Source organism: Poecilia reticulata, linkage group LG16 (assembly GCF_000633615.1).
Source record: "Poecilia reticulata strain Guanapo linkage group LG16, Guppy_female_1.0+MT, whole genome shotgun sequence".
NCBI lineage: Eukaryota > Metazoa > Chordata > Actinopteri > Cyprinodontiformes > Poeciliidae > Poecilia > Poecilia reticulata.
In genome coordinates, this window is record NC_024346.1 from 18,391,523 (window position 1) to 18,409,278 (window position 17,756).

The 17,756-nt window shown below is 37.7% G+C and overlaps 1 protein-coding gene across 4 annotated transcripts in view; it reads left to right on the forward strand.

Annotated features, from left to right (window-relative positions):
• The window catches only part of fhod3b (formin homology 2 domain containing 3b), a 104,263-nt gene that overhangs the window by 61,962 nt on the left and 24,545 nt on the right, over window positions 1–17,756 (forward strand). For all 4 annotated transcript variants that reach the window (XM_008432463.2, XM_017309596.1, XM_017309598.1 and 1 more), the window contains exons 5-7: window positions 450–555; window positions 15,838–15,932; window positions 16,689–16,800. In XM_008432463.2, coding sequence (XP_008430685.1) covers window positions 450–555; window positions 15,838–15,932; window positions 16,689–16,800 — 313 coding nt within the window. The remainder of the gene's footprint in view (window positions 1–449; window positions 556–15,837; window positions 15,933–16,688; window positions 16,801–17,756) is intronic.

Sequence of the window (17,756 nt, forward strand, 5' to 3'; positions counted from 1 at the left end):
GTTCTTGGTCACCCTGTTTTACACCACACATGCAAATTTGAACTGAAAATATTTCTTATATTATCAATATAAAGTGTTTATTAATATGCAAATAATTGCAGTTGCTACAATTGCAATCATAACCAAACTCAACTTTTGTTGCATAAGCTTTTACTTTCGAATGTCACAGTAAATGGGATTAGTGTTTTTAGAATTTATCTCATAAAATTTTTTTAAAGTAAGTCATGTATTATTTTCCATCATCTACACTTTTATACACTACTTTGTGCTGATGTGTCACTTGGTGACACATCAGCACAAAGTCACTATAGTATCCCAATACTTTAGTGACTGTGAAAAAGAGGGTAATTTATGTCCACCGGCTGAAATCTACATCTATGCAGACATATTGTGACTGATACATAACTCATCTTGAATAGCTTCCTTTTTTCCTTGTTCTTTCTTTTCAGGATGACAAAGACTTGGTTCACGAATTTGTGGTAGCTGAAGGACTGACGTGTTTGATCAAAGTGGGCGCTGAAGCGGACCAGAACTACCAGAATTACATCCTCAGGGGTACGTACACCAGTAAACTAACGATGCTCCTTCCTCTTACCTCGCCACAAGGATGTTTCTAATCAGCCCTGTAACAACTTTTTCTTTCCATAAACCCATCAAGAGCCACATGTGTGTATATAAACTATGTAAATTGATGATTCTGCTTGATGACCCTCTTGCACAGACACACACGCAGAGTTAAAGCACATAAACACACTCGAGTGTGTGCTGCAGATACCGTGGTTCGGTTAGACCAAATGTAGCAGCTGCCTAATTTATGGCTCCCATGATGGGGAGGTGAAAGATCATTTGTGCGGAGGCTGAAGAGGTGAAGGACACCCTGTCCGTGGATACTTGAAGACCACAGTTTTCATTCAAAAGCCACTACCATTTAACAGCCTGCTGTGAAAAAAGCAGGTCACACATGCTTAAGTGTCTAATAAAGTACTGCCAAGATATTACAGATCATAAAACTAATTCCACTTTGTCTTCTCTCTCTCTCTCTCTCTCTCTCTCTCTCTCTCTCTCTCTCTCTCTCTCTCTCTCTCTTTCCTTCTTTCCATTTATTTTATTTGTCTTTGTTTTATTGTCTTTCAGTTTGAACATGTCACTTTTTTGTCACGATTACACTGATCGTTTAGACTGTGCTTTATTAACTATGTAGGTTTGATATTGGCTTAATATGAGCTTATGCCAAATGTTTTCCATCACATGGGTCAGACACCTTTCACAGTGTTTTTCACCCCCGTATTGCACATTTCACTTACATGCATTTATTAGAGCTATTTTACAGCCTACTCATTATTGATACTTTTTTCAATGAAAACAGTCTGCTACCTGTAGGATAGTATATCCTACATGTAGGATATACTATTGTTATACGTTATACATTTATTTAATTACATTTTTGTGAAATATTCTTTTATATTGTGATAATGATAAATACCTCCTACATATATCATGGTTCTTTAAGACAAATTTGAAACAGATGAAATTGTGCTGGCAGCTTAAACTTTATAAAAAGAAAAAAAAGGGGGGGGATTTGAAACTGGTCTCAAAAATTCTGATCGATTCATCTCAATTATTCTCAGTTCTTCTCATGACCCGGGCTACCTCTCCAGAATCGGATCTGAAATGGTTCAGGCTTCATCTGAGTTGGCTCACATTCAGACTCATAAATCACAGCGGGCAAAATGACACAAAACACGATGGAGGATGAAAACAGCTGGCTTTTGGAAACTAACTTATCCACAAACACAAGTTATTACTGAAGTGTGGCTGAGACCACCTTTCTTTGGGCTATTCAAAGAAAAAAAAATTGAAACATCTTGTCACATTCCAAACAAACTTTAATATGCTGTTCTGGGATTTTATGTGACAGACCAACAAAAATAGTCAATAACAAGTCTATAGCAAAATCAGACATTATTTTCATATTTTTACAAATAAAAATCTGGAAAGCATCCTATGCATTTAACTTCCTACCCATATGTAAACTTCAGTGAGTTTCTAACCCTAACTAACTTCTAAAGTTTACTTTAGAAGAAACTTTAATCCAAATGCATTTACTGTACTCTCAGTATTAATATAATCATGAAATGAAGGTCTAGGGACTTTAAGGAACTTTAGAGAAGAAGCAGCTTGGCTTGCCACCTTAAATGAACACCCTGGTAAGGAAAGCATTAATCACAGACGCAGCTATTAGGCTCATGTAACTCTGGAAGAGGTGCAGAAATCCAAAACGTGGGTCGAATAATCTGTTGACAGGACAACTGTTTATGGAAGAGTGTTAGGACTCCCAGAAACACACAGAAGAAGGAGATGCTCTGAACAGACGAAACCAAAACCAGGACAGAACCTTTTAGCCTGTATGCAAATCCCTTTAATATTTGGAATCTTTCTTGGAAGAAAACCTGCAAAATACTAGAAACTAGAGAAGAGGCTCACCTTCCAAGGAAAAGGTCAATGAAAGCAATCCTGAACATAAAGAGGAACGATGAAATGGTTTAGATTGATGCAGGCCCTCAGAGGCCTGCTTGTTTTTGTTCTTTACCTGAAACAAATAATCAATTGGTGGTTCATTATCAGGCCTCTGTAGATATCTGACAAACTGAGTAGGCTGTCGGACCATTTCAAACAACTATATTTTTAGCAGAGGCACATCTGAAGTCGGGAGAACACCAACCCTTAATGACTGGAGCCGAACACCCGTGGTTTGGATTAAAACACATTTGCATTTCTGCAAAACTTTTAGATGATTCATCACATAAAACCCCAGTACAATACATTAAACAACACCAGTAAAGTGACTGGATGTTTTTAAAGTTCAAAGGGTATACGTAATTTTACTCAGTCTGTTGCTATTGTTGTATGTCTTCACCACAGACTGCTGTTTTCCGTATGTTTCTCTACATCACCATGAGAAACACTCTCCCTTAAGAATTTTTAAACTGTTTCAACTCTTGACCTAATTTCTGCTGACAAGCTGAGGAAATGTGGAGCATAGTAGATCACCCTCCCTCTGTGGGGTGTTATTTGGAGAACACAAGCTGAGTTTGAGCTGGAACCCACATGCACAAGTCAGAAATGCATGTAGATCTGACTGCTCTGCTGTCGATGACTTCCAAGAACAGCTAAGTCAGAAGGATTCTCTGCAGGGTCAGGGGAGTAAATTAGTCGTCTTAACTTTTCGCACGTGCACAGTGAGACATGAGAGGAGAGAAATCACTGTATGGTATCAAATACTGATCACCTTTAATGTGGGTGTTTGTTCTGCAATGTCTTTCAAGTTGAGCCTTGGAAGGGGGGCGGGGGGGGGATAAGCGAAGAAAATGCAGTCTTGAACCCATCTGTCTGGTGTGCATTAAAAAACCTTCCCGACAAAACAATCTTGCTCTGTTTCATGAAGCTCCTTCAGTCTTATGGATCTTTTGTAGTTAGAAACGACACACAGACCCACATGCACACCAGTCTGCTCGCCTTTTACAAGAACAGGTTCCCAGTCTTAAATCTGTGAAAGATTCTATGCAATCCACACTTTCTCCCCTTCTTCATTTTTGTTTCTTTTTGTTTTTTCTTTTCTTTCTTTTTTTTTGTTATTTTGTCTTGGGAAATCCCCCTGGAGATGTCTGTGGCTAGTTAGTGCTCACACAGACCTTTACATGGCCCCTCACACCTGGCAGAGGCCTTCAAAACCTGGGCTTAGTTCTTGAAGACCTGAACTTTTTTGGGGGCTCAAGGGGGAGCTTGTGCGCCTTTATCATCTCACCAGAAGTAAGGGTGTGAGGTCACTCTTTCAGAGGTGCCAATGCCATCTGGTTCTCCTGTAAACTTTGTAATTAGTTATGAAACCCAGAGACGCCTCATTTGGATCACTCAGTCCTCATTTGCGTTAAAACGCATAGTCTCTGCTTTGCGTCCCTGAAAACAATGTGGAAACAGCCTTAAAATAGATCCACATTTTAGTGTGGCAGCATCATCCTTTATTGAAGAGATTTCATCATTCCATGTTTAAATGTTACACGCTATAGAGAGGAATCGTCTCACCTGGAGACCCCAATGGAACTTTGGTCAGAGATTAAAACTGAGCTTTTTCAGCAACAAACATTTCAAATGTCTGGTGCAAAGTAGAGGATGACATTTCATGGGCCTGTTTCTCCTCCAATGTTCCTTGGAGCCTTGCTAAAGTGCATAACGGCATGATGATTTTTTTTTTTTTTATATTAGAAAAAAATCACATGAAAACCTGCTAGTGCCTCCTAATAAAAAACTGAAAACGAGTCATCATGACTGGGTCTCTCACCGAGCTAATTAGCCAAAACATGTGGCCATATGGGCTGCAGAGATCCACATATTCAGGGAAAGAATCTTGTTGATGGGACAACTATTACATCCTTTTGGAAGTGCAGCAGGAAGAATCCCTGAGAAGCTCTACTTTCAGCTGGACAAAGCAAACATTTGGGAAGGAGCTGCTCTGATCAGATGACATCAAAAGAAACTTGGTGATGGCAGCATCTTGCTGTGAGGATGCTTTTTTTTTTTTTTTTCCTAAATCCAACTGCAAAGTTTTGACATGTGGAGTTTGAATACAAACTGCATGGTACAACATTTAAAAAAAGCCATGTTTCATTTCCCTACTTACTTCATGACGGTTGGCCACATAACATACCAGTAAAACGCATTTAAGTTTTTAGTTGAACCGTGACGAAATGTTCAAGGTTCTTAAATTGGAATCATTTTGCAAGGCAAGTCACTGTATCCACACCTAAGTATGCCTTTGTGCCATTCTGTCTTTTCCATTTGTGTTACGGTACCAAATGTACTGTTTTCAGGGTAACCTATCACTGTTGACAGCCCAGTAAGTGCTTTCACAGCTTTAAAATAAAAGCAGCCTGTGCAAAGGGTCAGCTAGGTTTCAGCAGGAAGCTTAAGGTTTTTGCCTGTGGTGAGAAAAAGTATCCTTATGGTACTAATTACCAAGAACAAAACAAGTAGATGGACTGGAGGAGTCGAATCACAGTGTTTCTTCCTGAATCTTTGTTCCATTGGCCCAATTCATAAGGACACGAACATAATAACAACCATGTTTAATTGGTTTCTATAAAAACAGGAGTGACTTAGGGAAAAGAAAGGGCAGATTAAAGAAGCACTAGCTACAATGGACTTGAAGCAATTATTCTCTTCTTTGAAATGCTCGTTGTTGACATTCTTCATTTGAAGTTGTGTTTTTAGCGATGCTTTCCCGAAGCCCGTGCCATTTATGTTTGCATGCGTTTGTTGACAAAGCGCTTGCCGCCTTAAATCTGCAGTGGAAGCAAATTAAAAGAAAAGATTTGCTTTTTTAAACATAGGAATTTAGGGAAGTTGCCTCTTTTCTTTTACTCCCGCAGTGCAGTGAAAAACAATTTCCCAGGAGGATTTTTTTGTTGTTGTTGTTTTTTTGCGTTTATGTTACATGTAAATATTTCAGATCATCAAACACATTTTTAATATAGACAAACACAACCAGAGAAAATATAAAACTCAGTTGCCATTAAGAGAAATGTAGCCCACGCTTTTTTGCAGAATTATTTTAACTCAGCCACATTGAATGTTTTTTTTTTTTTTAGCATAAACACTATGTTTAATGTCATACCATATCAGGTAATTCAGATCCAAATTGCACTTTAACTAGGCCAAACCAAAACATTTAATTTGCTGGACATTCTTCTTCAGGATTTTCTGCAGCAGAATTTATCCTTCCATCATCATGACAAGTCATCCTGGTCCTGAAGCAGCCAAACAGCCCGTCACATGTTCAGACGGGTTCAATTTAAGTGCTTTCTTGATTCTGCAGTTAGCATCCCTGGGTGTAACTTGTGAAATCGAACCACAAAAACTGTTTATTGATAGTTAATTCTTTACTTCACAATGGTGACAATTATATTTTTTTTCTATCATGCTAGGTTGGTGTATATCACTTTTTTCACTCAAAAAATTCAATAATTTTTTGAAAACCGTTTTGTATAAACTCAGATTATCCTTGTCTGCTATTAGTATTTGATTGATAATCTGAAACACATAAGTGCGACAAAAAAAAAAGAAAAGAAATCGGTTTTGGGTCAAATACTTTCACAGCTTTGAACCGGAGCGATCTTGGATACATTTTTGGAAAACATGTCCATAAATTGTCATGCCGAGGAGGCCATATCTCATCTACTGCTTTACACTGTACTGAAAATGTAGTATTTACAGCTTTAACAGATAGGACTTGTGTTGTGAACAAGCCAGATCCAGAAGTATAACTATGAAATAATTTATGGCCCTATTTTTCATTTTTATGCTTTTATCTCATCCTGTCTTCTTCGCTCCTTTGAGGTGTGTATATTGCTCTCTCTCTCTTTCTCTCTCTGCTACTGTTTTAAGATCTCCTGTTTCTGATGACACGGCTGTTCTATCACGGCTGTGATTTCCTACTTTGTGGCTGGAGGTTTGCAGAGAAGCGTCGGTGTGGACTGTGTTCCAGTCGAGTGTTTCATTGCCTCCTAAAACGTTTGGGATGTGAATCTCTGTTCCCAGCATCGCATCCTGGCCTAGCTTTTGGCCAGGGATATTCACGGGCAGCCATGTCTGCTAAACTTTGAGTGCACGTAAAAACACCAGACTAGATACAGTATGTTTTATTATTTTTGTTGTTGTTGTTGTTGTTGTTGTTTGTCTCTGCTGGGATATAGTGCTTCAAACTGTACATGTGGCATGTCACTGAGGTTGAGGAGTGACACAGCTGCGCTTTGCTTTTTCATTCCAGTGCCAAGATTGTGTGCGATCCAAAAGTTCACAGTAAACAAACATTTTTTCTTCTCTCATACAAATAGTAGTTGAATCATTTGTGTTTTTTTGGGGGGTTTTTTTTACCTCTTTTGTGCTGAGATGTATAAAGAAACCCAGCAAAAAAATCACAGTTTGTCACATGTTCCATGTTAATACTCAACAGATAAACTGAACTAAGATTACAGGCTGGCTTCAAATGTGTACAGATGAATGTGATCATGTGTTCCTGAAAAAAAAAAAAAAAAACAGCACATTTTTCCAGCGTACCGTTACATAGTAGAGGGTCTTTTTAGTGCTCTTAATTTAGAATCTGGATCATTGTTTTGACTACCACGCTTTGAGTGAAAACCCAGGCACAGTTGAGGTAACAGAGGCGTTGGAAGCCATTCTTGGAAACAACGCGTATTGCGTTGTCTGGCTGTGTTATAGGTCGTCTGCTCTGGAGGGGAAACCTTTACGATGTCCCATCGTCTGGATAAACAATTCCATTCGGTCTGAGCTGTGCCGTGTGGATTTCGTGCAAATGTGTAGGTACGGATATGTGCTGAGGTTTTTACTATGATCATTTACTTGTTTTTTTGTGATTAGGCTGTGGCGACGGTAAGGGAGAAGATAAGTTCACCAGATATGCTGAGAAGAACAAGGCTGTGGTCTCCTGCCAGGCTCTCTTTGTGGCACTAGAAGCATAACTTTCTGGAGGTTTCATGCAGGTTTTTCACTCGGTCTTTTGCAGATTTTTTTGCATACATTTAAAACTCCTGAACGCCTCATTCTTGCCCTAAAGAGTCCATGTTGCTCTGTTTTAACTGACAATGCTTCGTACCAGATTGGACCCCCTTTTGTTTTCAGAACTGGCCTAATTCTTTATGGCACAGACTCAACAAGTTGTTTGAAATGTTCCCTCAGAGATACATATCGACATGTAACATTAAAAAGCTGCAGTATATTTGTTGGCTGTACATCTGTGATATGAATCTCTTGTTCCAGCACATTAAAGATTCATTGGGGTTTGTTGACTGTGGAAGGAGCACTGTAAAACAAAACATTCTGTTTAATAAGAGAGTTCAAGTGAACGTAACTTAATTCTTATCTTCTTGTTGTTTGTACTCATCTCGAACAAGTGGTGTGAACTTTTGGATAAAAAATGCTCGATAACGTGATCTATTAAAGTTGACATAGTGCAAAAAAACACTAAGTTATTTGAAAGTGATGATGATTTTGGACTGCAAAGGGTTAACTCTTATTGCCCTGGACTCTTTTTTTTCTTTTTTTTTTTTGGGGGAGGAATCGTCTTGAATGACCATGAATACAGAGTTGAAATCATAATTTCAATTTATTAAAGCCAAATAAGTGATAACATTGTTTTGGACAAATAGTTTACCGTTACAGCGCTGGTCCATCACCATGCTTCTTACGGGAAACAGAGAAGATGGCTGCGGACAACAGTTTCCAGTTCCTTTTCTAGGCCTCTATCTTAGTTACACCCTATGGAGTCATTTCCTTAACCTTACACGTGTGTATGCGTCTGTATGCGTGTGTATGCGTCTGTATGCGTGTGTATGCGTCTGTATGCGTGTGTATGCATGTTCGCGAGCATGCAAGCAGCTAAGAGACAGAGCAGGATTATTTATCCATAACACACATAAAGTTAAGGACGTGCCCAGACGCACTTAAGCTTAAAAATATTGTTTACCATGAAAAGGTTTACGGTGTCAAGATGTCTTTGCTATTTTGTTTATTTACAGCTAAATGAAATTTATCAAGTTATTTTAAGTTTTCAATACTTAAATCACACAATATAACTTCATTTCTTTTTATATGTTGCAATAATTTATTCTTTTGAGGCAATTGATTTATATGTGACAGTAGGGATGGGCCAACAAGGTATCCCACAATGCATTGCGCCACCAGCAGCAGCTTATTAAAGCACTTTTTTTGTTTGTCACAGAAATTAGTTTTAAGATGTTTAGGGTGAAAACGTAAACTCTAACTGTGTAGTGGGTTCATCAAGAATGAGGCTACTTTCAGAGCATTACAACTCTTGTTAACTAGTTTTTAGCATTTGCATTTGGATACATGAAACTGCACCATGGGTGAGTTGTAAGTTCATTTTTATGACCAACCTGCTCTGCTTCTGTTGTTCTGTCAAAGATTGAGTTGGAAAATAAATAAAAAGCAGAAGGCAGGGACTGTTTCAAGCAAGCAGTCTCTGTTATACAGTTTCTAGTTTAAAAAAAAATTTTTTGCTTGTTTGATTACCACATACTCAGATTTATTAAGTTAATTTAAGTTACGGTCACTAAAATTGCACGAGTTAGTCAAGTTGTGTAAATTTAAGATGTACTTTCACATACTAACATTTTTAATTTTTGAAAACCTAATTCTTTTGAGGCAACAAGTTTACAATTTTTTTTTAAAGTAACGTCAACTTACTCCTTTTTACAGTGAAGGAACTCATCATTTTAAGAACCAGTTTGAGATGGTTTGAGCTGTGTGGAAAAAGCGCAGGTTTTCTCTTCTTTCCCATTTTGAACAGTGACTTGGAGAAACATATCACTTTGTACTATCATATTTATACTCCAGGAAAACTACTTGAAAGCTTCATTGATGCTCTTATCACCTTTTACAAGTAAATTAAAAATAAAGTAAATGTGGAAATATGATTTTTTTTTTGTTTTGTTTTTCAACCCAAAAAACTAGATACATAAAGATGCAAGTTTGATTTTTAAAATAAAACTTCAGCTTCATTAAAATATTCATTTTATAGCTTCTAAGTTTATAGTTTTTCTCATAAAAGGTGCCTGTCTGTTAATTTTCTCCCCTGGGCTGACAAGAAGGACCCCATTCGGAAAGAGGAAATTTAGTTTCTCATGGTTTCAGCTGTTGACGTCCCAACTCTCAGCAGTGCACCGCCTATATTTTTCTTTCCTTCCGGCGTTATTCTTTCGGTAAATTGAATCAATTTTTTGAGAACTGATTTTATTTATTCTTATTTTATTTACCTTAATTGTAAGGCTTGTCTCACTGATATCCGACATCTGATTTACAAGAAAGACCTGCTTCGATAGAAACAAAAGCAAAATTACAAACACGGCAACAAAACAATTAATAAACTTGACTCCATTAAATAAACTAATAAAACATGAGCTAAAAACAAGCACAAAATTGACAAAAACGTTGCTACATTAAAACCAACAAATATTCTGTAGTTTAGCTTATATTTATAGCATTTATTACTCCCTTGTTGTATATTTATTAACAATAAAACAAAAGAGTCCATATGTTTGTGCTTGAATATTAAGCTTATTTATGCCACTCCCACTGAATCACACCACGGTGGCCCTCATATGAGCAAAAAGCTTGCATCTGGACCCAGTTCAGCCCCACCTGCCTGACCTATATTCTGCCTCCCCTTAGTTTTCTCCCTGGATCTGTAGATGTCTTCTGAACTCAACAAACCCACTGGCTGGGGAATTCCAGTTCCTTTTCAGAGCCTGGTTTTACTGTGAAAGCATTCAGAATAGATCCGTTTAATAACAAGTCTTTTAGATTTTATTACTACATCAAGCTTTTACTTCATTATTACCATCATTTCGAGCAAGAATATATATCCTGCTGTGACACAACAGCCAAAGCGCAGAATCTTTTGAATGAGCTTTACATCAGATTTACATTGGGATTCATGCATGTGACCAAAATCAGAATCACATCACAATCCCCTCAAGAGTGGTAAGAGTTTATCACAGCTCATTCTTCAATTCACTTTACAAGTGGGTGGATGTGATGCAGTTTGCCAAAATCTGTCCTGTTTGGATGGAATGCAGAAGCTCATCTGTTGGCAAAGAGCCCAGCTGTTCATTGTTCATTTATTTCTTCATTTTTGTTGCAATTTTTATCATTTGTTTAGGACAGAAGCACCTCTACATTTGCAACTACTTATAACAGAGGTGATAGAAGTAGAGAAAGTAGTTTTTAAAAATCTTTTTCTCCCCCTCTTCTTTTACTAAACTGCCCTCCTCTGCGCTGCCGTTCATGATGTTTGCGGTGCTTGCTCAGCCAAATATCAGAGAGGCTTTCTTGCTTTACTTAATGCTAATGTCCCATTAGCTCTGTTTGTTTGTCTCTGGGGATTGTGTTTGTGATTAGGGCCTACACCAAATTTCGTCGGATGCCAAATACATGCACGCCTGAAAATGAAAGTATCCCCCAGTTGTTTTAGTTTATGGGGCTCAGTGCAAGTCTGGCAGACGGCACGGTGACTGAAATTGCTCTGGCAGAGGCACTTTGTCTGGCTCTAATGGTCTGGGTGATTAGCTGACTAACAAATAGAAGGCAGCCCACGACCATGTCTTAATCCAGATCATATACAATAAGAGCCGAGCTGTAAACCTGTCTTTTTATGGCCGTCAGATGCTAAATCAGACCTCAGCCTGGAGGCATTGAAAGCAGTGAGGACAAATGTCAGAAACAAAAGGAAACGTCTCAGCTTTCAACATAATCATCAAATAACGTTTCTTGGCTTTGTTTCTTGACCTTAGATTGTGTGACTGCACACACTAGTTAAAGCTTCTCTACATATACTTTCAGACATTTTGCTGTAGCAAATTTCTGATCTCACTGGTTGGTTTTAGTGACAAGTTTTGATGTGAACGGACTAAAACTTTTACACCCTCAGCCAATTTGCAGTGTTTATCTCTAGTTGGACGTTGCTTACAAAACAAACATACAAATGTACAAAGTTTAAAATGCAAGAACAAATGAGTAAAACCATAAACTTTATTAATACCCATCAAAAACAATAAACATAAAATTAATGTTTGAATTGAGATAAGTCTGGATTCTAATGTCAGTAAACCTCAAATTACTACAACCCAGAATTTCTCTTTCAGATATTTCACTTCTGTAAGCATCTTCTCTATCCCAGTGAGATCAATCTAGTGTCTCTTAGTTTTATTTTTTTGATTTTATTTTTTTTACAAGTCTTAGGGTTAAACTGTAATTTGATCAACTATATAGTATGTTCATGGGTTTTTATTGCTGTATGTGGCTAACAACGGCCCTGAAGGTCAACCAGCACTATTGCCAGTCCCCATGAAGAGGCAAGCCATGAAATATAGCTTAAGAAAACACATGAAGCACTCCAGGCCTGAGAACTGAGACTTTTTCCATATGTTCATTACCACAAGCAACCCTTTTCACAAATTAGTTGTAATAAAGTCTTCTGTTAGTTTCTGACTCTTACTTTGAACATTTAATAAACTTTGTTTAGCTAATGATAAGTAAATAATGCACATTTTAATTTAATCTGTCTTTTACTTCTGCAGAAGTTCTTTTCCTTCTGATTTTAGAAAGATGACCAAACCCAACTATTTCTGAAAACCTTTTTTTTTTTTTTCCAGATCTTATCGTAAAGCAAAAATAACTTCTGAAAATATGGAGTGCTAAAATTAAAAATGTGAGTCCAGCTTCTCACTAAAGCAGAATAAATAAGATAAGGGGCTTTAAGTTGCTTTAGCCTGGATGAAGAACTGGCCTGTAACCAAAAGTCCTGGGAATATGGATGTTGTGCCCTAACAAACCGGCTTGGCTGACCCATTTTATTTAAAATGCAACAGAAACCAAATTCGCAAGTGCAAGCGACACATTTCACTGCTTAGCTGATTCTTTAAAGGTAAACTTTGAGTTTTTTTGTTGGGAATCTACATTTGACTCTGCTCGCTTGAGATGGTCCAGCCTCCCAGACCTCAGTGTGCTTCTCACCTCGGCAGTGGTCATGGAGTTGCCCTTCCTGCACATTCCTGAGGCTGTGGAAGATAATTACTGTGGTTTATGAGAGGGAGAGGCCCAGAAGAAACACTTCCATCAGACCTTGGTTGTTTAAGCTTGGAGTTCTCTCTCAATTCTAGGTCAGTTTATGTTTCCCACAGTTCATAGGTCTGCAGTTACCTTTTGAAGTTTTAAATCAATCAATCAAGAAAGGAAGAAAAAAAATGCTTCTCAATGAGATAAAATGACTGATCAGCAGAGACCAAGCTTCTCATGAAACACTGTCACTGAAGCTGGGTTTCAGTAAAATGTAGCTCATCTTGCATAAAAGCTTGGTTTTTATGTTACAGTAACCATATGATTCCATTAATGCAACTACTATGTGTCACTGAAAGGTACTCCTTAAACTTTCTCACATGTTCACACATATCACAACGACAAACTTCAATGTATCAATAACTCGAAGCGATCTTCTGGGTTTCCTTAGGTAGAAACTTTTTACATTACTTTGAATCATTGAGGACTGAATAGAGTTTCAGTGAGATTCAATGGAGAGATTAGTGAACAAATTATCATCATGACGACTAAGGTTGTGGAAAAGTTTAGAGTATGGTTAGGTTATAAACTGATATCACAACCATTGGATATCCCACGGTGCACTGCTCAACCCACCGTCCGAAAATGAAGAAACAACTACTGACCTACCAGTACATGGCCATCCACATAAAACTTACACTAGAGACTGCAAAACACTTGAGACTAAGTTGGAGGTTCTCCCATGATCCTCTAATTTGGAGGATCGTTAAGACCACGATCTTAAAACACGCAGCCAGAACTACACTGGTTGAGCTCAAAGCTCATTCATAAGCTAGAATGACCCAATCAAAGTCCAAACCTGAATACAATTTAGCTTCCATAGACTTAGGAAATATAAATTCCCAAAAGCTCTTCATCCATTCTGACAGCTGGGGCTATTTTGGAAAAAAAAAAAAAAAGACCGGGCACAAATTTCCATCTTAACACTTGCAGCTGTCATTCCAGTAAGAGGTTGTTCCACAAACTATTAATTCAGGGAGAGTTGAAGGAAAAAGAAACTTTATAGCATAGATCAACTTACACAGAATAACTATTAGATATAGGTTAGTTTGCCAAAGTGTACCAACTCTGTCTGCTGTCTGCACTGGTAACCATTTAGAAAGTGATTAGACAATTTCCTCTCTGTGCTCGTGGATATTATCCTTATAGTGAAGGGCAATCCAGTTTGCTTTAAACCGTTGCAGTGTGATTTCACCATGACTGTTCAACTCATGTGGTTTTTGGAGCTTTACATTAAATTGTACATAAGTGACCTCCAGCAATGAAGGCTTTCATGAAGCAGCACTTTTGACATGTGAGGAAAAAGGTAATGTTTATGTGGGTTCTGTTGTGGTTTCTAACAGTTTGCATATATTTTGCGTCTCACTGAATAAAATCCACACGCGATATATTCGTTCTCGTTTTTCTTTTACTTGGCTTCATGTTTAAGTCAGAAATTCAGCCACTTTCTATCTATTAAATTTTCATTCTTTCTTTCTTTCTTTTTCACTAACGTCTTATGATAACATGTCAGAATGATCTGAAAGGTATTTCATTTTGTGGCTACCAGATAAAGTCTCATCTGTCAGCAGCTTCGTGTAATGGCACTTTTAAAAGCCTCATTAAGGCCACCTCTGTTTTCTCACTCCTGTTTGCTCTGGACATTCCTCAAAAACCACAGAGCACTTCTGCAGATACCTTTTACAGGTGCCTGCAGGAGATAAAAGTCTGCACAGCGATCCTATTGCAGGTATGGATTTTGAAAAGAAACATGCAGGCACAGCTGTTCCTGCATTTGTTTGTCGACGAATCTAGTTTTGTTTTCCCTGCCGCCGACCATGCAGCAGGAATGAACCTTTTCGTTTTCATCCGACACGTTGGGGCGAACTGACCCCTTATTGATAAAAGATGAAATTCTGCGGCCGCTGCTCCAGAGAGCCATCAGCATGCGTAAACACACAGAGATATGGATCCGGGCTCGCTCTCATGCGTGATGTACACACAGCAGCTGCACCTGGGAATTTTGGCTTATCTACAGCAGATACATGATTTTCAAACCCGACACGAGAGATGCAGAGAGAAATGTATCGTAACTGCAGGCTTTTAGCAGGAGGTCTCACGAGAAAGTGTTTTAAACTGCGTAAGAAATGATTGCGTTGTTCTGTTTTTGAGGAACATTAAATATTTATTTTATTTGGTCATTGCCTTTGAGTTGCTATAGATGTTAAACAAAGAACTTCTATATTTTTAATATAGATTTTTTTTTTTTACTGCAACACCCCAATTTTACATTTTGTCAGTTTTTGCAGACATGTCTATGATTTACAGAGAATTTCCATCATGTTTTACCCCAAAACTGTAACTCCAGCCCAAAAACAGGCCTTCTAAAAATGTCACACTTTAAAATACAATCATTTTGCTCTTAAGCCAGTTAATGGATTATTCATGCTGTTTGTTCCTTGCATAGATATTTCTAGCACTGTTGTAAAATATAAACTTTTATCCCAAGCCTCTGCTATGGTTTTAAGTATTTATGTTTTCTTTATTTCTTTAAGCCATTTCTCCAGGGGGAGCATAAAAAAAGCTGATTACAGTTCACAAATACTATTTGAGACAAAGATTACATTTTTTACATGTCTTGTCATCTTGTGAAACTAGTACTGAACAGTTTTGTTCGTAATGACCATCATTAGATTTCTCATTAGATGAGGAAAGAACTTAATGTTGAAAATATTAAAACAATCTCTCAAGACGTCAGCCAGGAAGGTAAAGGATTGTCTTTGAAATAGAAAAATTATAATAAGCACACTGCCAAATAAGCTTCAGGCTTATTTTCCATTGCAGCAAAACAATCTTTCTGCTCCAAGTTAACATTCTGAGGCAAAATGGTGTTTTCACTGCTACTAGAGAAAAGGTATTAGCCTATTTAACTTTGGTCATAAACATTTTGATCTTTTTTCGTCTGAAGTCTGACATTTCCTAGTGAAGCCTCCCACACACTGACAGTATGTAGTCTCAAGTTGATTTACTGATTCTGCAGAGCTTTATATCGCTTTCACATGAAGTGTCAAGTGGAGTCATTCTTTTTAAGGCCTGTACAAACATCTTTTTTTCTAATCTAATCTGTCTTCTGCTCTTGTCTCTCTGTAGCTTTAGGCCAGATAATGCTGTACGTGGATGGGATGAACGGCCTCATATCTCACAATGAAACAGTCCAGTGGCTTTACACCTTGGTTGGATCAAAGGTAAAAACGAATGTAACCATTAGCCCTGTAACGATCTCCACTCCCTTCAGAGATTGTAAACTCTGTAATGTCATCCCAACAGTCTCACCTAGGTAATCTCACTAAATCATGATGTCCAAATGGATTCAATCCTTTCCTGACACTGTGGTGCTTCAGCCCCCTTGTGGCCAAATCGCTTGAGGAACCTTAGATCTTATTTACTACCTATTTTATGTAAATTATGACGGAATACTCAGCTTCTTCTTTGTTGCTTTTAATGAAAATTCCCTATTAGATCCATCATAGAGCCGTTTGTCATATTATCACAGTTGATTCATTGCTATTCTTGTTTTCTTTTCTGTCATTTCTTCCTTTCAGCTTGTTGGAATTAGCAATTACGTTATCCTTTCCTCACTTTTTGATGCTTTAAACTATTCTATAGTATTTATAAATCTCTGTCTTGTTATGCCAAGGCTGATGTTTAAAAGTTTGCCTAATGGTATATATATATATATATATATATTCTCCTCATTGGTGTTGTATCCAAATATTCTTAAATATGTAGTATTTTGTTCACACTGTCAGTTATGAAAACTGACTGTCCAGACAGGAAAGCGCTCAGACAAAACAATAACACAAAGTATTCATGAATGTAGAGGTAATGCTAATTAATGGATATCAACAATGTCTAAAGTTGATTTTAGAGCTATCAATGTATCAATATTGAGCTGCCCTCTTTGAATCCTGTGCCTGCTGTCCACTTTGTACTTTTAATAGTTTCGTCTGGTGGTGAAGACGTCCCTCAAGTTGCTGCTGGTGTTTGTGGAGTACACAGAAAGCAATGCTGCCCTACTAATAAAGGCTGTGAACACTGTGGATACCAAAGGAGGTACGGGACCAGAAAGACTGAAAAAAGCAAGAAAGTGTAGACTGAACCCACTGTCAGACACATATCTATAGTTTATCCTTACATGTTCCTTTCATTTTAGTTTAATTATACAAAAATTCCTTAAAAAAGGGAAACTGATACTGCAGGCTGCTCATAGTCTGAACAGTAGCAGATGTATGATTAAGTAATCAAGTACGGGTCCTGTTCTAAGAGTTTCCTCCAACTGGTATGAAATATAGCAAATAGACAACATGACTGATTTCTTTGAGTGTACTTAGCAGCTTTAGCAGCAGGAACACAATGCATACACATGACAATGATGAGTGAGCCAAAAATCTGTAATAAATCTTAAAGCCCAGTAATACATTGTTTTCTTAAGCTGAAGACATTTGATTGAAGCCCCCCTTGTGTTTTTCTTATGCAGAAAAGCATAATAAAAAAAAGGAATCTAAAGGATTTTACAAGCCATGAAGACGAAGGAGGATTTGTTGCAGCCAAAAAACCTCAAAATCCGAATAATTGCTTTGAAAGAAAAATCTTTAAAAAAATTATATATATTTCAAACTGATGAGAAAAAAACAGCGAAGGTGATTACATCAACTGTTCCTTGTTCAAAAAACTGTAACTAACGTCTTAAGTAAGTTTCTTTAAAAGCTCAACATTGACCGAGCAGCAGGGGCTGGCCTTCTTTGTGGAGGGGTCAGATATCCGTCAGTCTATCCTCCGTGTGAAACCATTGCTACTGACGGTTAGAGGAAGACTGAACATGATTCTCCGAGCTCCGGATGAGAAGAAGTAACCGACCTAAAGGCTGAGCACAATAGAGAAAATGGTCACCGATGCTTTGTCTTTTGACTGAAGCTACAAAATATTTTTTTTAAATTCTTGGTCGGACTTGTCTTTAGACTATTTTTTGCCCTATAACAGACAGATGGATTGGTATAGATTCCCCCCCC